Source organism: Geotrypetes seraphini, chromosome 10 (genome assembly GCF_902459505.1).
Source record: "Geotrypetes seraphini chromosome 10, aGeoSer1.1, whole genome shotgun sequence".
NCBI lineage: Eukaryota > Metazoa > Chordata > Amphibia > Gymnophiona > Dermophiidae > Geotrypetes > Geotrypetes seraphini.
The window spans coordinates 109,543,242-109,565,408 of record NC_047093.1 but is presented as its reverse complement, the minus strand read 5'-3'; the positions used below and the strand labels follow the sequence as shown (position 1 = coordinate 109,565,408).

Here is a 22,167-nt window from a genome sequence, read left to right as displayed (position 1 = left end):
AGAACACTATGGAGGAACGAACAGCGGTGGATTTACCGCTTACAATCCATACACCCTGCAGGTTTAAACAAAGAGGTTGAGTGGTGTGCATTTTTGTAATCTTTTATTCTGCTCTGATGATTTTTCCTGTCTGGAAGGTTTTTTTATAATGTTCTGTACAAAGTTCCTGCTTCCTAACGTTTGGTTCTTCCTCTCTCTGCTTTTGAGCTTTGTACACTTGTGCTGTCATATAGTTGAATTCTCTCCTGAACTGCATATCATTCTGACCAATCATAGTAAGAGTCTTCTCTCCTGAGCAGTAAGAGAGGCGGGTCCTCATGCTCCCTGTGGTTACTGACGTCAGCTGGGCTGCTTCTTTTTTGCAGCCTCTGTTTGGTGCCGTTCCCCAGGGCGTCTTTTTTCAACATCAAGTGTGTAGACCAAAGGACTCAGGTAACCTGCCTTGCAGCCAGACTAAAACAATGTTCTAAATACATGGTTGTTATATAATGAATTTTGTTTCTTAACTATGAGCACAATTTTCATAGCATGTTTTTGTTACATTACATTACATTACATTAGTGATTTTTATTCCGCTTGTACCTTCTTCTTAGGCACTGCACATTGAAAATAAAATCAATATAAAAAGCTCATCCTTCCGGCTTCCTGATTTAGCGTAGCGAAACACAGACTGTGTTGGAGCCGTGAACTGACCTTTTCAGATAAGTGGTCTACTGTTAAACAACTTTTGTAGAGCCATAACATTTGCCACTCCAGTAGAAGCAAGTATCCTTGCTCCATCCAATGTGTTATGATTAAAATTCAAGCACCTTTCCAGCGACATTATACCGCTGCTGTGGTGCCTTGCTGAAGAGCTTATGAGCACATTTAAATATTTAAAAGCCTTTAAATGTTATATGAAGATACTATTTGAGAAACTTGCCCAGTATTGATGAGGGTTTTTTTTGTGTTTTGTTCTATTTTGAAAGTATTGCCTCCTCAAGTGGACTGTAATTTAAAATCCCCAGTCTGTTTGGATCATACATCCATCTTTAGCATTGATTTTTAGCATTCAACTTTCTTCCATTTTTCTGCTTTCTTCTCAAAATCTACTTTTCCATGCCTTCCCTTCCCATCTATCCTTATGTATCATATCTCCTCCCACTTTCTTCTCTCAGATTCCCATCTATCCATAAGGAGCATTTCTTCTTATCTCTTACCTGTCACACCCATTGCTGTGCATCATCTCATCTCTCTCCCATGGTCAAACATCTGTCTTCCCCCCTTCCCCCCCTCATACGGTCTGACATTTTTCTCCTCTCCTTCCCATAGCCTGGAATCTCTCTCCTCTCCCATAGTCTGGTATATATCTCTCCTTCCCTGCCTCTTCCCAAGGTCTAACATCTCTCTCCTCCTTTCTGCGGTCTGGCATCTCTCTCTTCCCTCCTTCCCTTCCATTCTGTGGTCTGGCATCTCTCTCTCCTTCCTATTCCAATGGTCTAACGTCTCTCCCTTCTTTGGGTCATCTCTCCTCCCTCCCAGTGTAACATTTCTCCCTCCCTCCTCTCCACCACTATCATGTCCAATAATTCTCCTTCTTTCCCTCTCACACCACACACCTATGTCCAACAATTCTCAGTTTCTTTTCCCTCCTCCACTGGCAGCATTTCTTTCTCTCCCTTCCCAGTACTCCACCTGTGCAGCATCTCTCTTTTTCTCCTTTCCTAATACCCCCTCAGCCCGTGCATTTGTCCTTCCCAACCCTCTCCCAGTACGTGCACTATCTGTCTTTCCCAACCCCCTGAGCATCTGTCCTCCCAACTCCCTACCCCCTGCACCCAGCCTCTCCTTGTCAGCCTCACCCTCCCTTGTCCTTCCTGTCAGACTCTGCACCCTCCCTCCCGCTGACAAGAATTCATGGGAGCCAGTCAAACAAGCTGCTGAGTGCCAAGCAGGAGCGCCAAAGTGCGCTCCCGCTCATTGCCTCTCAGCGGCCGAAGAAACCAGCCACAACTGGCTGGGTTAGCAGTAGGATAGGAGCCAGAAAGCTTGCTCCTTCCCACTGCACCTCAGTACCACCAGGGATGATGAAAGTGGCAATTTTTGGGGAGGTCAAGGTCCCTCGTTCCGATGCCTATGCTTCAGTTACATGAGACCAGGTAGTTGAATACAAACCCTGAGGGAATACAACTCCCAGGAGAGGTGGGAGGGTATGCTGTAATATGTCCTATCATCCTTGGAAAACAACTGCTACAGTTAAGTATCTTTGTTTTCTCCTTGAGCAAGCAGGACAGATTACCACGTATGAGAACCCTTAGCTATCAGGCACACACACATTCCTACACAAAAACAACCAACAGACAATAGGCAACAGTGGCTTGCAACAGGCCAGGCCACTAAAAACTAATTAATCTCATATACATGTTTCTGTTGTGTAGGTACTGCCTGAAACAGAAAACAGTCCGGGGGGTGAGAGAGGGAGGTGATTTGAACTGTAAACCCCAACCAAGTTCTACAGAACTATATGACCCAGACAGCTATTGTAGAGGAATCCTGCTCAAGGCAGTAATGTGATGTGAACGTGTGGACTGAAGACTTTGTTGCAGATTTGTTAAGCTCCTCTATGAAGGCCAAATTCAAGTGGACTACCAATGCAATCATAGCTCCAACATCGTGAGCAATGATATGATCCTCTAGTGTCAACCCAGCCTGGGATGTAAGTGAAAGAAAGTCAGTATGCTAGCCAACCAGTTAAAGTGCATTTATTGATGGATGAACCCGTCCTGCTTGGGTCAAAAAAAAGTTGTGTGGACTGCCTATGGCAGTGGTCTTCAGTGCATGACCCACAAGCCAGTGGTGGCCTACAGAGACCGCAGCGTGGCCCATGCACTTATCCAGAGTCCCCCTAACCCCTGAGTGAAATCCAATGCTTGCTCACCATTCTTGTTCCCAGCAGCATGGGGAGGGTAACAGATGCTGGACTGCAATGAAGGAGAGGAAAGAGAAGGGGAAGACAGATGCCAGATCACAAGAGGGGGGAGGGAAGGAAAGAGAGAGGTGCAAGGGAATGAGGGGAAAGAAATGCCAGACCACGGGAGGGGGGGATAGGGGGATGCCAGACCAGAGAAGGTAAGGAGGAGGTGGGAAATTTCATGGCGACACCAGAAAATATGTCACGAGCCGTATCAAGGTGGAAGAAGACATCTTTGTTCTTATAGGACCCACGGCAACAAGAGGGCAACCTCTGAAAATCAGAGGTGGGAAATTTCATGGCGACACCAGAAAATATTTCTTCACCGAAAGGGTGGTTGATCGCTGGAATAATCTTCCACTACAGGTAATTGAGGCCAGTAGCGTGCCAGATTTTTAAGAAAAAATGGGATAGGCATGTGGGATCTCTTAATGGAGGAAGTTAGGGGGTGGGTCATTAGAGTGGGCAGACTAGATGGGCCATGGCCCTTTTCTGCCGTCTTTTTCTATGTTTCTATATTGTTCTCTAATCATGGCATATCTTAAGAGCACTAAGTCTTCAAGTAGCTTGCACAATGTTAGTATGAAGATTTTAGATATTTACATACTTTAGATATTTTAATTTGAAAATCAAACACTTATCTGTGAAAGAGAGGTGGTAAACCCCGGCTTTGACACAAATCGTATTTCGCAGATGCTACTTCAGGACGCCAAGATGTAGCTTCATAAATTTTTCTTTTTTATTTGCAGACACACCTGTGAAAAAGTGACTTTTTAAAAATAAAGTCCCAACTCCTATATTGTATTTTACAAATCAATAAGTAATCTAATTTTTAATTCTTTAAGCAAAACAAGATACTTTAGATGGTACATTAGTCCTCCGATCAACTTCAGGCTGAAGTAATGAGAAAAGATGCCCCACGAAAATCGGCATCAAATTGAAGCTTGAAAAGACTGGTTGCGGTGACGTCACAGCTTAAAAAAAAAAAAAAAGACTTGAAGTTCAAAGGTCCTGTACTGAGAAGCCTACAACCAGCTGTTAAATTTTATTGTTTGTTATTATATTGTGAATGTACAGGAACGCACACCATTCCTCCTCCCTATTTAATCCGTTAGGGCGCATGGTATTAAGACGAAAGATCCACTGTTGTTCATGTCTCCAAAGGGCTCTAGACCAAGGGTGTCCAGCCCGCGGGCCATATGCGGCCCGGCGAGGTGTTTCATGTGGCCCAGCTTGAGGGCGATGTGGCATTTTGCTCATTGCCGGCCACGGGTGTTTACCTTCTGGCCGGCTCCCTCTGCCTTCCTGATACAGTCATTTCTCTGCACAAAGCTGTGGGCAGTGGTTCATTGCACGTCCCGCGGCTGAGCCGAAAGCCTTCCCTCTGACATTTGTATGTATGGTTGGGCAGACTAAATGAAACATTTGGGTCTTTATCTGCCATCATTTACTATGTTATTATGTAACTGACTGCGATTTGTGATGGGGCAGTTCTACAGGTGAGGGGTACATTTTTTTCAATGAGATATTCATTAAAATGCTGAGGGAAAGAATATTATATCTTTTCTAGAAGAAGTCATACCAAAAATACTCCCCCTTACCTTAAATGTGCGATTAGAAATTGAAAGGGCACATAGGATCCCAGGAATGAGACCTAATGGTTAGTCGAGACCTAGACCAATAATATTTTGCCTGTTACGTTTCCGGAATGTTATGGAAATTTTAAGAGTGTCAAAGGAGACAAAAAATTTGACTTACAAGGACTCAAAAGATGGTTTGTCCCGGATTTTGCAAGTGCTACAGTGAATCTTCACAAACAATTTCTACAATTGAGGCAACAACTAAAGGAGATTGGGGCAAAATATGGGCTTTACTATCCTGCTCTAATGAGGGTTACTTATAAAGAGAAATTCTACCAGTTTGAAGACCCTGAAAAGCTGAAGGAGTTTTTGTCCCAACAAGAAACACCGATGAATTGAATGGATAATCCTGTCAGCCGTAATTGAGTCTTTATTTACTGATTTTCTTTGGATTTTGGAGAGTTTGAAGATGAATTTCAACGTTTAATGTTTTTGAATTATTTATTTTAATATATGGATTTGGACATTTCAACTGTCTCCGGATTCTTAACTGTCACAGAACCACGAGGACAGTTGTTTTTTTTTTTAGTTTGTTTTTCAAATAAGCCTTCTGATAGGAGAAAATTCGATCTCTAAGGAGGAAGTTCCAGCCCACTAGATCAATTGGAAAGCAGATGAGTACTTGATGTCAGAGGGAAGTTAGTGACGGTGGGGGAGGTGGGCGGAGCTGGCAATGCAGCCTACAGTAAGCAGTGGGTGCCGTTTGAATGCTTAAAGATCGGATCAGTATTTAAAGAGCATTAAGGGTCAAGCGAAGACATGAAGACTGCCAATCAAGTGGAGAAAGCTTCATCCAGGGCTAGACAAATCATGGGCTGTATCCATAGAAGTTTCATCAGCCGTAAGCCTGAGGTCATAATGCCGTTGTACAGATCCATGGTGAGACCCCATCTGGAATACTGTGTACAATTCTGGAGGCCGCATTATCAAAAAGATGTGCGGAGAGTTGAGTCGGATCAGGGAATGGCCACCAGGATGGTCTCAGGACTCAAGGATCTCCCGTGTGAGGAACGACTGGGTAAGTTGCAGCTGTACTCACTCGAGGAACACAGAGAGAGGGAAGACATGATTGAGACGTTCAAATATGTCACAGGCCATATCGAGGTGGAAGAGGATCTCTTTTTCCTTAAAGGACCCACGGCAACAAGAGGGCATCCGTTGAAAATCAGGGGTGGGAAATTTCATGGCGACACCAGAAAATATTTCTTCACCGAAAGGGTGGTTTATCGCTGGAATAATCTTCCACAACAGGTAATTGAGGCAAGCAGCGTGCCAGATTTTAAGAAAAGATGGGATTGGCATGTGGGATCTCTTCATGGAGGTAGTTAAGGGGTGGGCCATTAGTGTGGGCAGACTAGATGGGCTGTGGCCCTTTTCTGCCGTCATGTTCTATGTTTCTAAGGCTCAGTTTGCACATATGGCCGATGCCCCTTTACCTACCTTTGTTCCATGTGGTTCCGGTATGAGTGCTGTGAGTATTGATGTCCACTTTTCTGGCCTCCCGTACAGGCACTCCGCCACTGTTTTTGGTTTTTTTTCTTCCTGTGCCCTTTGACACCGCCTCGTGTGGGACGGATTGGGCGCAGCTCGGCCTGGGCTTCAGAAGCAGCGGCAGTGATCACTGGGGCTCGGAGCTCGAGGCTGTGCGGGGCAGATTGTGGTGCTGTGTCTGTGCTGCCAGGCGGAAGTGATGTCGATGCTTAAAAGTGCAACTTTTCCAGCACAGGTCATCGAGTGTGTATGCAGGACACTCGAGGCAGTGGTGAAAGCAAAATATGATACAGGATGTTTTGCAAGACTATCGGACTGCTTCCATGGAAGAAGGGCTGGTTATTGGAATCTTCAGCCCCTTATCTGACAGGAACCAAGGGCTTCAGGTCATTTTAATCCCCTGGAGAAAAGCATGGCACTCAACGGGAAATGCAGCTGCATGAGAGGCGTGTTAGATTTCGTTGATGTCCTAAGTCAGGCATTCCTTCCACTTCAAGAAGCTCCCAGATTTTAAAGTGGCAACCTACACTGCGGTTGTGGGGGACAAAGAACTGCAGAGGAGTTCGCTGTGGAGACGGCTGGGTGGAGGGGAATTGGCACCCAGAGAGTATCGATTCTAGTGTGAAGTAAAAAGAAGAGAAGGATGAAGAAAAGAAATAAAGGAAGAAGGGGAAGAAAATGAAAAAGAAAAGCAAGTGCCTAATATATGTGTTGCTGTGGCAGTTGTTCACTCTTATTCTCTTATTATTGGAGGAAGAGGCTATCACCTTGTTATATTAGTTTAAGTAATTTCATTAATTTAGTGAATTTCCACATATATAGGGAATTAACTTTATTTTATTATTATATTTTATTATTTATCTGTTCACTTTTTATGAATATTTAATTATCTATCACAATTTGCTTTGTAGAAGATTCTTTATAACATTTCATACAAAAATGTATAGGGCATTAATGTTTAACCTAATCAAATATATTTTCTTTAAGCAACTTATTAATTTAAAGATTCCCTCAAGTATAAGAAAAGTTTTAAATTTCTTATCAAATTAAATAGATTAAGGGTAATAGTATAATTACTATAAGGAATTTTAAGTACTGTATTTGCTTCAAGGATTAAACAAATCTTGATATTTAGGGCTCCTTTTACGAAGGTACGCTAGCGTTTTTAGCGCACACACACGATTAGTGCATGCTATAGCGCACGCTAGCTGAAAAACTACTGCCTGCTTAAAAGTAGGTGGTAGCAGCTAGCACGTGGGGCATTTTCGCACACACTTAAGCGCGCGCTAAAACCTCTAGTGCACCTTTGTAAAAGGAGCCCTTAATCTTATTTTTTGATATCTGTTTTAAAATCTTAGGTTTCAGAGCTCATTGATTTAATACTATTGATTTTTAACTAACCTTGTGTATGGGGGTATTTTAGTTAAATGTTTCAAGGGCTAATTTAATCTTACTGATGTAACTGAAGGAGAGGGGAGTTTTAGATAGACTTAGGGAATTATATAGAGCATTCAGTGGTTGTATGGACCAATTATAGTTGTTTAAGCAATTTCATTAATTTAAGGAATTTCCATGAGTATAAGGAATGTAATTTATCTTATTGTTATAATCCATTATTTATTATTCACCATTTAGTATTATTTATTCATTTATTCAGACATATATTAAATATTTTGGGTATAATGGATAGTTCAATATTATAGGGGTTGATTAATTTTAATTTTATAAGGGGAAGTAATTAATTATATTGCCTGGGGGGAGGTTCTGGCTGTTAGTCTAAAAGTATGTCTTCAAGCAATCGTATGATATAGGAGATAGGGAATTGGGGGGAGAACAGGGGATTTTTATTATGAGGTTAAGGATGTGTATTGAGCAAAGGGTGCTTTTGGGGAAAAAAAGGATTTTTGGTATACTTTTGTTGGTTTTCTTCTTTGAAATTTTGCAATGAATTTTAAATTTTTTTCTTTAAATGTCAATGGCCTCAATCATCCTGTTAAGAGGAAAAAAACGCTTAATTTTTTAAAGCAGCAAGAGGTGGATATATATGATACTGGAAACTCATTTGTCTGCTGGGGAATTGATGACGTTGGAAAGAGGGTGGGCCAAGCAGTGGTTTTTTTGCACCGGCTATGGGAAAGAAAGCACATTTTCTACAAGGAAACCCCGAGGCAGGCCGCCTACACTATATGTGTCTGTCGCAGGTGTAGGGAGGCACCTAAGGACACTTATGCTTGCCTAAGGTTGGGTATGGTTTCTCCAGGATGAGCATGAAGCTTTGGAAAGAAAACTGTAGCACAATGGATTGATTGAGATGAAATTCTGTGACTGCTTTTGGGAGGAATTTAGGATGGCTGCGGAGAACCACCTTACCTGCTTTATTTTAATGTAATGAGCCAGCTGCTACACTTATTACTATGCTCATACAGATAGGAGTGAAAGCGTTCTCGCAGATGATCATACTCTTCCATTTGAAGCTGTGATAAGTCCCCCCGCACCTGACGCAATCGCACCAGCGTCTGTTAGTCTGGGAAGCGCTTATGCTGCAGCTCCAAAGAAAGGAGACGTTCACATAAACATAACTGAGATCGAGCTCGCCGATGCTTAAATCGAGCTCCCCACTTAATGAAGACCCCCCTCAAGACAGATTTCAAAGCGTCCCAAATAATTCCATCAGACATCTCCCCTGTGTCATTAAACTCCAAATAAGTAGCTATACTTTGAAGGATCTCCACTTGAACATCAGATGCATTAAGTAGCGAGTCATTCAGTTTCCAATATCGGATACCACCCCCTGGCACCACCCCATCACACTCCACCGACACCAGGGCATGATCTGACACCTGAATACTCCCAATCTTGGCCCCTTTATCTTTCCCCATTGATTCCTATGAACCCAAATTCCATCAATCCTGGTGTACATTTATTGAGCATAAGAGTAATGAGTATAGTTACGTTGAGTCCCATGCAGAAGACGCCAACAGTCCACCAACCCCAAAGCATGCATGAATACCCAAAAAGCCCGAGTGTTCCCCCGGGTAGAACCGCTGCCCCCTTTAGAATGATCTAAGCGCCTATCTGGAAGCACATTAAAATCCTCCCCCCAGGAATACCACCCCCCTGAAGGAATGAGATCAGTTCACTCTGCAAATTACGATAAAAATTTGCCTGATCAACATTAGGGCCTTATATATTCACTATCATCACTCTCTGCCCCTGTAGGGTCCCTCTCAATGCAAGGCATCTCCCCTGAGGATCCCTATAGACCTGTTCAATAACCAATCCCAAGCCCCTTTTAACCAAAATCACAATCCCTCCTCTTTTTTTGGCAGAATCCTGACCCTGATGTGTCCAAACGTGTTCAAATGCTGGATTATCTAAGAAAGCTACATCCCTGGGCCTTAAATGAGTCTCCTGCAGAAGACAAATATCTCAACCCATTCTCTTCAATTCTTGAAAAACAATACTCCTCTTCCCTGGACTGTTCATCCCATTAATGTTCCAAGACCCAATCCTAAGTGTCTCTCGTGCAGACCCTGTCCCCCTCCTCCCCCCACCCCCATTTTTACCAAAAGTCTCCCCTCCCCTCCTCCCCCCACATCTGCTGATCCAGCATCCGCCAGATCAGCCAACGAGAAAGAATGAAGTCTCCCCCCAAAGGCAACTGCCACCCCACACTTCACAATCATGCCCAACCCCCAACAATATCAGCATCACCCCACCTCTAATGATTAAACTCCTAATTCTCCATCCCGCCCACCACCCCATCCTTTGTCATCCCATCCTTCTCCTTCTTGGTCCCCTGCACAAAGTATCATCACCACATATGTCCCATAACACACATCTGCACACTCACCTCATTAATTTACCTACACTCCTAATCCAACCCTCTATAGAACCAGAAACACACTCCAAACATACTGAACATGCAACCAAGTCCTCAAGGATAGAGTCCCCCAAAGTACACTGGCACTCCCCCAACAGCACCATCCAATTCTATGCTCCAGGACTCCATCAAGCACTCAGGTCTCCAGCAGAGGCATCTTTTTAGTCGACCGGGTAACTGTGCGCCAGCCCTCCACTGGTCTCCCCGTTTTCTTCGGCGTCGCCCCAGCTGCAACATTAGGCAGATTGTTGCAACCCAGGTCTTTCAAGGCGAGCCATGCGTATCCCACAGTATCCACTCTGTGCGACTTTCCATTCACCGTCAGCCAAAGTCCAAAAGGGAACAGCCAGTGATAACGCACACAGAACCTGGGTCACCTCTCGAAAAGCCCTTTGCTTCTGCAGGGTCGTGAAAGCCAGATCTTGAAAAACTTCCACGATAATTTCATTCCATTGGAATTGTGGTCGTTTCCGAGCTGCCTGGAGAATTTTTTCTTTAAGGAGATAATCCCCAAAGCAGGCTATAATGTCCTTCGGGGTGCCTTGTCTGCCCACCCCCCAGGCTGCGGTGTGCCCTCAAAAATACAATAGATGTTGAACTCACATTCTCCTCGGGCCCCAGGAGCTGACTACAGTAGTCCTTCACCATCGCCATACTGTCTCGATGTTGATCATTCTCTGGTATACCTTTGAAGCGCAAATTACTTCTCCTGGACCGGTTTTCCAAGTCCTCAATTTGCTCTTGGAGTTCTGCAAGCTCCCGAACTTGTATGGCCATCACAGTCTTAGTATCTGCCATTTCCTCCTCTAATTTTGTCATGTGTTGTTCGGAGGCCTCAACCCGACCGCCCAAGTCTCCCACTTCCGCCCTGATCTTGGCCAGCGCAGTTTTGAGATCCTCCCAAACTCCTTTCATTTCAGCTTTTAAATCCTGGAACCAGGTTTCCAATGTTTTTTGCAAAGCCGTAGTACAATCGTCCTGCACGTTGGAAGCCGGTGGCTGTGGAGGCTGCCCTGGAGATGCCATCTTGGATTTTGCCGCTGGTGACCCTGGCACTTTTGCTGTCCGTTTACTTCTCATAGCCTCACTAAAACGGAACTTTTCCAACCGGCGGCGACTCGCCATGCATTCCAACCACCAAGGTACTTGCGATTGGGAGCAATGCCGCACTCGGGAAACTGTTTAATCGACTGTCAGCAAGCCCTGTCGGAGCTCAAAATTTACTCTGCCATTCAGTAGAGTGACGTCACTTCCTCCCCGAGGCCAGAGGAATGTAGAAAGCACTAATAGCACTGAGGTGAACTCTGACCAAAGTAGTGTTTAGTCCAGAATTGGAAAGATGGAGAAGATAACCCGATACTGATGATAGAGACAAAGATGGAACATCTTGGTGGTAGAGAGTACACCACGTATTGAAATATGTCCACTTCTGTTGATAACATTGCTGAGTAGAGGGCTTTCTAGAAGCAGCTATAATAGCTTGTACTGCGTCAGACAGATTATGATCTGCTGAAGTCAGGCCGAGCGGTACCAAGCTGTGAGGTGTAGCAATTTCAGATTGGGATGTAAAAGAGACCCTTGACTCTGAGTGAACAGAAAAGGAAAGATTTGTAAGGGAATCAGATCCTTGGCACTCAGCTGAAGTAGAAGGGAGTACGAGGGTTGTCTGGGCCACCAATGAGCTATCAGGAGAATGGTGGCTGACTGTCTTGAGTTTGACCAACATCTTGAGAATGAGAGGGATTGATGGAAATACGTACAGGAACATGTCTGTCCAATCCAGAAGAAAAGCATCTGTTTCCAGACGTTGAGGAGAATACAGCTTGGAACAGTATTGAGGCAATTTGTGATTGTGGGGAGAGGCAAACAGCTCTGAGGAGTTCTCCACAGTGAAAAAATGTGGCATAATACTGTGGAGTTCAGAGTCCACGCATGCAGTTGAAGAAATCTGCTGAGTTTGTTGGCTAGAGTGTTCTGAGACCCTTGTACATACACAGCTTTGCGAAACATGTTTCGAGCAATCGCCCAGTTCCAAATGTACTTGGCTTCTTGACACAGAGGGAGAGAGCCTGTCCCTCCTTGCTTGTTGATTTAATACATCGCCACTTTATTGTCTGTGCGAACCAGGAGGACTTGATTGGAAAGGCAGCTGTGAAAGGTTTGAAGAGCATTTAGAATTGCTCTGAGCTCTAATAAGTTGATGTGAAATGTCTTTTCTTTTGTACTTTAGTTTTTAATTAGGAAGAAGCCTTTCACATACTTGGAACTGCATCTTTGTTGAAGCTAAAGAGGTCATTACCCAGCATATCAATTCTGGAACAGATGGCATAAAGATTCAGGACCTTCTTAATAAGGGTCTCAGTGTCCCTGAAGAGCTGGTCACAGAACTGCTGATTAAGAAGATTCACTCTCCAGAAGCCACTCATTTAGATTTTAACAGCGTTTTGTGCAACCCCAGCTGACTTCCGATTTTAACAGCGTTTCGTGCGACCCCAGCTGACTTCCGTTTTAACAGCGTTTCGTGCGACCCCAGCTGACTTCCGATTTTAACAGCGTTTCGTGCGACCCCAGCTGACTTCCGGTACATGCTACTTAATTTCGCTTCCTTTGCGGCGCACGCTGAACATCAACTGCTGCACAAGTACTGAGCACTTTACCTGCACTCCTCACTTTAATACAAGTTTCAAGTTTAAGTTTCAAGTTTAATAGAATTTGATTTTTACGCAATGTCATATATTTCAATGCGTATAACATGTTTCCGTTACATAAAAAGAAAACAGGGTGTACAAAATAAGATAAAATAAGACATTACATACAGATCATTTTTATTCTATTACAAACTGGTACAAATGGATAATAGGAGGGATTACAATTTATAGAAAAAAAAAAAAAGAGGAACATTTAAGGTAAGAACACAAGGGATGGGATCACTTAAGGAAAGGTGTAAAATTTGACTATTAATGTGTTGTTCTTTCTCAATGCTTTTTAACTGATTGTTTTTAAGTTATCTGTTTTTATTTTGTTGTTTTTAGATTTTAACAGCATTTCGTGCGACCCCAGCTGACTTCCGGTACATGCTACTTAATTTCGCTTCCTTTGCAGCGTACGCCAAAGGAACGCGATTAAAGAGCAGGTCCTGCTCCTTGATGCGCTCCTTTGTGCGCTTCCTTGGTGCGCTTCCATATTTAAACTCATACGTCCCTCTGTTTATTCTAATTGCTCTTCAGTTATTTCTAACACCAATGGAAAATACAATTCGTCCGATTCCAACTTTCTGGGGCAATAGACCATCGGAAGAGGGTAAGTCTCAATCACACAGTCCCCAGCATACATTGAAATCCCTCTGACTTCTTTATATTTCAATCAAAAAACAAATATCTCAATAGGGTTAATCAATGTAAGATCTATTAAGACCAAATCCCATATAATCAATGATTTAATACTACAAGCTAACTTAGATAGTCTTTGCATAACAGAAACTTGGCTCTCTACATGAGAAGAGGCATATCTTTCCTTCGCCTGCCCTTCAGAATATTCTAACATTTACAATCATAGAAAAGGAGAAAAGGAAAAAAGGGCGGTGGATTAGCCGTCTTTTTTAAACACTCTTTATTATTTAAAGTTGATCAATCACTAGCAGGAGCTCTTATCGAATTTCAACAATTCAAAATAAATACCTCTCCCCCAACTGATTTTTTGCTTTTGTATACTCCTCCACCAATGAGACATGATCCTTTGACTTCTTACAGGCACTATTATTTGACTTTAATTCAATATCAAATAATGTTATGCTACTTGGTGACTTTAACACCCATTTAGACGACATAGCTAATCCATTTACAGAAGAATTTTTAGAATTAATTTCAAATTTAAATCTCATTTCTTTGATTAATGCACCAACTCATTCTGCTGGCCATACATTAGATACAATTCTCACCTCAACATCTCTGAACGAAGCTGCTTCTAACCCTAAAATTACCTCTGTCCCATGGTCAGATCATTCACTTATCACTTTGAACTTTCATTTTAAAACTGTTAGGAATAACCATTGCTCAAAATCAATCACCTATCGTGATTATAATAAGATTGAACTTTCCTCAATTATTGCATCATTCAACTCAAAAATAGAACATTTTTGTCTTTTACCAAACGAACAAATCAAAGTCTGGTCTACTGCTATGGAAGACCTAATGGAAAAATTAGCCCCATTATGTACAAAAACTATAAGTTATAAAAAAAGAAATAACCCATGGTACACAGAAGAACTTAGCTTAATCAAAAGACAACTGAGGGCCTTAGAACGGAAATAGAGAAAAAATAAATCACAAGAGAACTTGCAAAAATATAAAGATCAACTATCCTATTACAAAATCAAAATAAACTTAGCAAAAACATCTTTCTTCTCTAAAAAGATTGAAAACGCTACAAACTCTTCTGCCCTTTTTGCCATTTTAAAAAAATCTTACAGTTCCAAAAAGAATAGAAAACCCAGAACTACTAAACAAACCAAAAGCACAAACCTTAGCAAATCACTTCATAAACAAAATTAATAAAATTAGAGACAGTATTAAAGCAAAAAGTAACTTTACTGTAGATACGGATCCAATTCCAACTCTGCCCATTTCAAAATGTACCAATTTTCATATACCATCCTTGGAGAACCTTAAACACCTGCTACAAAGTATCAACATCAAAGACTATCACACAATTTCTCCTTTTCTCATTCTTCGGCCCTTTCATTCAGTCAATGATTGAAAATAGTTTAACAACAGGAATCATACCAAAAGAATAGAAAGAAGCAACCATCCGTCCAATACTTAAAAACCCTAAAGACTAAATTTCATCTGAATCAAACTATCGGCCAATTGCCAACTTATCGTTCCTTACAAAACTAATAGAAAAAATTGTTTACATTCATGTAAGCAACTTCATTGAAAAAACTCATATATTACATCCCAACCAGACAGGCTTTAGAGCCATAATATTCAACAGAATATTCAATGATAGGTCTCACAACCAATATCCAATACTTCTTAGATCACCATAAATCGGTACTTCTAATCTCACTTGACCTATCTGCAGCATTCGACACCATCGATCTCCATTTGCTCATTAAGAAACTATCTGCCATTGGTATCTCTGAACAAGTTCTAAATTAGTTCAACTCATATTTTCAGGACAGGTCATCTAAAGTTATATTTAACGACACATCATCAAGTAACTATATAAATTCATATGGTATCCCCCAGGGTTCAATTCTGTCCCCCCTATTATTCAATATTTTCCTTGCTCCTCTTCTCACACTAAGCCAGTCCATAGGATTTTCTGTTAATGCTTACGTATATGATGTCCAGTTATTACATCCGCTAAACACTGATGATTCTACTGAGATAATGAACATAAATAACAAGTTAAAACAAATTAGTCAATGGTTAAAAGACAACATGCTGGCACTAAATCCATCTAAATCTTCAATGATGTTCCTACCATGGAAAAAGGACATTACATTTGCAGCACAAATTTTTTTGGACAATTTTCCACTACAAAAAGTGACAACGACAAAAATATTGGGAATATTATTGGACCTTGAACTATCATATCATGATCAGATCAGTTCTGTAGTTAAAAGTTGTTTCTATAGACTACGCCTCATCAGATCCTTAGCCAAAGTCTTAGAACCAAAAGCTCTTAATGTCCTAATTTACTCTTTGATAATTTCTAAGCTAGATTATTGTAATACATTATACCAAGGCATAACACAGAAAGAAATACGAAGACTACAAATTATACAAAATACAACAATAAAAATTATTACTAACTCAAAAAAATATGATCACGTCACTCCTCTTTTGTAAGAAGCACACTGGCTACCTATTTCACATAGAATAACATATAAAATCGCATTGTTAACATTCAAATTCAGAAAATTAATACTCCAATATTCTTATATCGATATTTAATACCCTACTCCCCAGTTAGATCTCTTAGATCAACAGATCAGTATTTGTTGACCATTCCATCATTGAAAGTAATTGGCACCAGAAGAACCCAACCTTTTCTATTTTCGGACCTCAGCTTTGGAACAAACTTCCAATCTATTTGCATGCTGAAACCTCCTTAGAAAAATTTAAAAGTAATCTAAAAAGCTATCTTTATAAAGATGCTTATGAATCTTAGATCAGACAATTCTTTTGATTCTCCTATTCACTTTTAGATCAGGTCTCTCCTTAACAAGTACTCTTAGTCTAAGTCTTCATAAAAAATTGTTCTTCCCTAATTGTTATTCTATTTTAATTGTTTATTTTAAATCAAATGTAATTTAACCGATAATTCTTTATGTATCTTTAATGTAATTATGGATAAAATTGTATGTATATGGTTTTAAACTGTTTTATTTGTCCCCCCCAAATTATTATTGTTATACGCATTGAAAATACTTGATATTGCGTTTAAATCAAAATCTCAATAAACTTGAAACTTCTTCCTTCTCTTATGTTTTCTGTTATGTACTCTAGTCTTAATTATATGTGAACCAAGTCGAACCCCACTGGGAGATGACCCAATATATAAACCAAAGATTAGATTAGATTAGAACAGACCAGTGTGAAGACCATCCAAGCATACATGGACGCGTCTGTGGTGAGCACTTTCTGATGTGGAGGGATGTGAAATAGTACATAAGAACATAAGAATTGCCGCTGCTGGGTCAGACCAGTGGTCCATCATGCCCAGCAGTCCGCTCACGCGGTGGCCCTCTGGTCAAAGTCCAGCGCCCTGAGACTAGCCCTACCAGCGTACGTCCTTGTTCAGCAGGAACTTGTCTAACTTTAGCTTGAATCTCTGGAGGGTGTTTTCCCCTATGACAGCCTCCGGAAGAGCATTCCAGTTTGCTACCACTGTCTAGGTTAAGGAGAACTTCCTTACGTTTGTACAGAATCTATTCCCTTTCAACTTTAGAGAGTGCCCTCTCATTCTCCCTACCTTGGAGAGAGTGAACAACCTGTCCTTATCTACTAAGTCTATCCTCTTCAGTACCTTGAATGTTTTGATCATCTCCCCTCTCAATCTCCTCTGTTCGAGGGAGAAGAGGCCCAGTTTCTCTAATCTTTCGCTGTAAGGCAGCTCCTCCAACCCCTTAACCATCTTAGTCGCTCTTCTCTGGACATTAATGTATGGATCGCCAAGTGTAAATAGCAGCTTTCTACAGGTAAGCAAGCACAGTGCAATTTTATGAAAGGCCTTTTGAGGGTAACTTTGTAAAAAAATTTTAATGTGCATGTGTGCACAAATTGTAGGTGTATGTGTGTAGTTGATAAATGTGGGCAGGTGCATTATAGTCATGACTGGGCAGAAGGACGACAGTTCCGGAGGCCTATGGCAACCTGCAAGGATCGCTAAAGTACCCGCGATCCTTTCTGCAGGCTGCTCTCTGCTGCAATCAGGTAAAGGGAGCCGCGGGAGGCCAGGGTGGAAACCGGACACTGCAGCATTTCCCGACTGTTTTTCCCCCTTTGCTCTTTAAAGCAGGAGTGGCAGCGCCGGCCAACAAGAGGCAGCGCTGCCGATCCTGCTTTAGGTAGTGAGGGAGGAGAGTCAGAGTAAATCGGGAGGCTGATTTTTTTTTTTTGGGGGGGGGGGGGGGGGGGGTTTGAATCGATTCAAATCAATTCACCCGAAATGAATCAGTGAATCGATTTGAATCAGGCAGCACTAGCATATAGCCTGTCGGGTTCCGGTATGTTGTGTATGTCCTCTTTGGTAAATACAGACGCAAAAAATGTGTTCAGTTTATCAGCGATGGCTTTGTCCTCCTTTAGCACTCCCTTTATTCCATTATCATCCAACGGTCCCACCGCTTCCTTTGCGGGTCATTTCCCCTTAATGTATCAAAAGAATGGTTTGAAGTTTTTCGCCACCTTGGCTATTTTTTCCTCGTAGTCTCTTTTGGCCCCTTTAACCGCTTTATGGCACTTGCATTGATGCTGTTTGTGCTTTTTCCAGTGTTCATCCATTTTTGACCTTTTCCATTATGACTATATTTATATTTGCTCATTAAAGACGTGGAGGGGCATAATCGAAAAGGACATCTAAGTCCGCTTGCGTCCAACTTGCAAGTCGTCCAAAGTAAAAAACAGCCTAGGACACATTTTCGAAAAATACATCCAAAATTTTTTTTGTTTCAAAAATCGTCTAATTATACGTCCTGCCGATCTGATCGTCCAAGTCGCTAAATCATCCATCTTTATACCACATTTCCGTCCAACTTTTTGTCCAAGTCAAAAATGCCTAGATCAAGCCCTGTTGGATGTGGGAGGGGTCTGAAAAGTGATGGATTAAACACCCAGACATGGCACCTAAATAGTGCGGTACCTTACAGGGCATTGCTGTGAACTTCACAAAAAGGGTGCCATGTCTTCTCCTCCTTACAGCTCCCTTATAGGTCATGAATGTTAAGAACCACCTCCAGAATCCCCTAGATCCACTTATCTACCACCCTAATAGCCCTTATGGCTGCAGGAGCCACTTATATGCCAGTACAAAAGGATTTTGGGATGTATAGGGGAGTGTACATGTTTAAGTATCAATGCAGTGATTACAGGGGCTTATGGGCATGGGTCCTCCTCTCCATGGGTCCCTAACCCACCCCCAAGATGACTTAAGCTGCCTCTATGCTGGACGACTAGGCTTTCCTATGCCAGGCGGCCAGGAGATGATGGTCCGGAGGCTGAATTTTAAAGGTGTGATTAATATTTTTATGGGGGTGGGGGGCGTCGGTGATCACTGGGGCAATGTATGGGGCTCTGTTTTATGTGTTTGCAGTGCTTATCTGGTGACTTTAGTTGGGTTTTTGTGACTTAGACCATGTTTTACATGGTCTAAGTCACAACGTCCAAGTTCAGTCGATCCTGGGCTGTATAACTTTCGGTTATACATGCTGTACGACTAAGTCTAAGCTGGCTCATGTCCCGCCCAACTCCCGCCCTCGACACTCCTCCCGAAATGCCCCGTTTAGCTTTGGTCGTTCAGTGGCACTATGTAGGCTTAGGTCGTTTAGAAATACATCCAAAACCCGTTTTTATTATCGACACTTGGACGTATTTGGGAAATGTTCGTCCAAGTGCCGACTTAGGCCGATTTTTGGACGCTTTTCTCTTTCGATTATGAGCCCCTTGGCATCTTGTACACCGTTCCTACTGTTTTTGCTTTTTTTCCTTCGAGCAGAGTACAAATAGGCAGCACGGAGAACATTCTTAACATAGGTGTGATACAATATCAGCACAATACAACAAATTCCTTAAAGGGCAATATATTAAAACATTCATGTAACACTATAAACCACCTTAGGCACACATTAAAACATTCAAACACATATGCTACTCAAGTGTCTGTATTGCATAATAAAACAAACTTAAACAGGAGCAAAAAAGTACAATTATGTGATCTTACTACTAAGAAGCACATTGGATAATTCTAATCCCATTAACTCACTTAAGATATAATTATAAGTATAATTATAAGATTTACCATATACAGTATTCTTACCTCTCATTTACTGCTGGCTGGACAATTGTTAGTGATGCCTACTTGATATGGATTATATTTGAAGTACAATATTTAGTGTTACTGGCTTCACTCTATTCAATTATGCCTAAACCTCTCTTCCAAACATTTAAGACAGGCCTGAAAAACAGAAAAATCTACAGAAAGATATCCTGAAGGGAAAGATGCTTGAATGGAAACATTTTGGCCTCCGTGGTGTAGCTGTATGAATAAACTTTCAACATATAGATTTAACACACCCCTCTCGTCACTGGTCTCAATACTTTTCAATTATTTTATATGCATGTTTTATAAATTCAGTTTAAATAGGTTTTCAATACTCATCTTTAAAGAAGCAGAAAGCAACTATGGGAGTCTCATTCTAACAGAGCTATCTTAAGGATGTGCTACTTAGTTCGCTGCATCTACTGTTCCTGCCTTCAGACTTTTAAACTCAGAAAGTCTGAACCCGGGAATGGTAGATACAGCGAACTTAGGGGAACATCCTTGAGAAAGCTACAGCAAGACATAGCTCTGTTGGAATGAGAATCCCCAGCCGCTTTCTGCTTCTTTAAAGATGAGTATTGAAAACCTATTTAAATTGAATTTATAAAAAATAATTAATTGAAAAATATTGAGACCAATGAAGTGAGGGGGTGTATTAAGTTTGTATGTTGAAAGTTTATTCATACAGCTATACCGCCAAGGTAAAAACTTCTTGAATTCAGAGTGCTTGGATGAATTATGTTAAATTACTCTGAATAAGTGAGAAAGTATATATAGATTTGTACATTGACAAAAATGGCACAATTTAAAGATCACCTTTCCATTCAGCATGAGGGTACCACAGAGATAACTGTGGGTCTGCAATGGACTATCACTTTATATTTACTTTTCTTTATCTATTCTATCACAAAAAAGTTTTCTTCTTTCCTCTGTTATACCCTTTCCCTCAATATTGTAATGCATTAAAACAAAATTTGTGATTTTACACCACTCTGATGGTCTCCAATGGGAGGTATAACAGACATCAAGTAAAACTTGAAACAGCAAGTGAAGGGACAAATTAAATTGTGACAGTTGCCAACAAGATAAATAGAACAAATTTTTTGGAATGTGTAGATGGACAGCTAAATTCATTGTATGGCACTGATAACATTTGAAAATTAATAAAGATTTATTAAAAAAAGAAAAAAAAAAGCAAATTATATCAAAGTTGAATAAGGTATCTGAAACTGGTCCTAGTTATAAAGTGTATATCCAGATGTTACGTGAGTAGTGTCATGCTTCTCTAAAAAAATATATCCATCTAGAAGTTAGATCATTCAGCCATTCCTCAGGATTAAATCTGTAAACCTACCGTATGGTCACTAAAGAAGGCAGCTTCCTTAGGAACACATAAAAACCTCCAAAAATCTATACATTTCATCATAGTTTGATTAAACTTTAAAGCACTTATCTCTGACCAGTATATTGCCAGTATGCTTTAGGGAATTAGAAAGCTCTAAACATACGAAGTGTTTTAATTTAGACTGTTAATAATTATAACTTGGGCCAAATATAAACAACTAAACAATATTGTATTATTGTGCAAATCCCATAAGACAGTGTTTCTCAAGTCAGTCCTGGAGTTAACCCCCTTGCCAGCTAGGTAATTCAGGATATCCACAATGAATATGCATGAAAGATTTGCATACCATAGGGGCAGTGTATGTAAATGAATCCCATGCATATTCATTGTAGATATCCTGAATTACCTGGCTGGCAAGGGGGTTAACTCCAGGACTGACTTGAGAAACACTGTCTTATGGGATTTGCACAATAATACAATATTGTTTAGTTGTTTATATTTGGCCCAAGTTATAATTATTAACAGTCTAAATTAAAACACTTCGTATGTTTAGAGCTTTCTAATTCCCTAAAGCATACTGGCAATATACTGGTCAGAGATAAGTGCTTTAAAGTTTAATCAAACTATGATGAAATGTATAGATTTTTGGAGGTTTTTATGTGTTCCTAAGGAAGCTGCCTTCTTTAGTGACCATACGGTAGGATTGACTTGGGAAACATTACCATAAGACATTACATTATCATTGTATTCGTTTATTATTCATACACTTTTGAAGGACAAAGAAGGCATTTATATGAATTAAAAAGCAAAATTTACCTTTTACAGCATATGGAATTTTAGTACATTTTCCATCCTCTCCATTGAACTGCCAACCATGGAACGGGCACTCAATGCAGTTACCCACTACCTGGCCACCAACAGCAAGATTGGCACCAAGATGAGGACAATATGCATCAACAACATATACTTGACCCTCTTGAGTGCGATAGAGTGCTACTTGTTCACCTGTAAAAAGGAAACACAAAAAGTGTAAACTAAAGTTTTAAAATTGTAAAGAGCATCATTGCTCTTGACAAAATCTGGATCAATGTTTGCCAGTTCTCCTACAGGGATACCATACCAGCTAGGTTTTCAAGACTGCCACAACAAACCTGAATGAGAGGTTTGAAAAAAGTCTCCAACATAAGCAAATTGTTCATGGATTTCATGAAAACTAGAATTACTTAGGTGTGCATACAGAACAGGCTGAGAAACACTAGGAGGTTCATGATCGAAACAAAAATGTGTCTAAAATCCTCCTAAATCGTCACTT

General features: G+C 41.0%; 1 protein-coding gene across 4 annotated transcripts in view; it reads right to left on the bottom strand.

The window, feature by feature from the left end:
• Positions 1 to 22,167, bottom strand: part of LOC117367721 (cholesterol 7-desaturase-like) — a 132,840-nt gene that overhangs the window by 104,805 nt on the left and 5,868 nt on the right. For all 4 annotated transcript variants that reach the window (XM_033960573.1, XM_033960575.1, XM_033960574.1 and 1 more), the window contains exon 2: positions 21,672 to 21,860. In XM_033960573.1, coding sequence (XP_033816464.1) covers positions 21,672 to 21,860 — 189 coding nt within the window. The remainder of the gene's footprint in view (positions 1 to 21,671; positions 21,861 to 22,167) is intronic.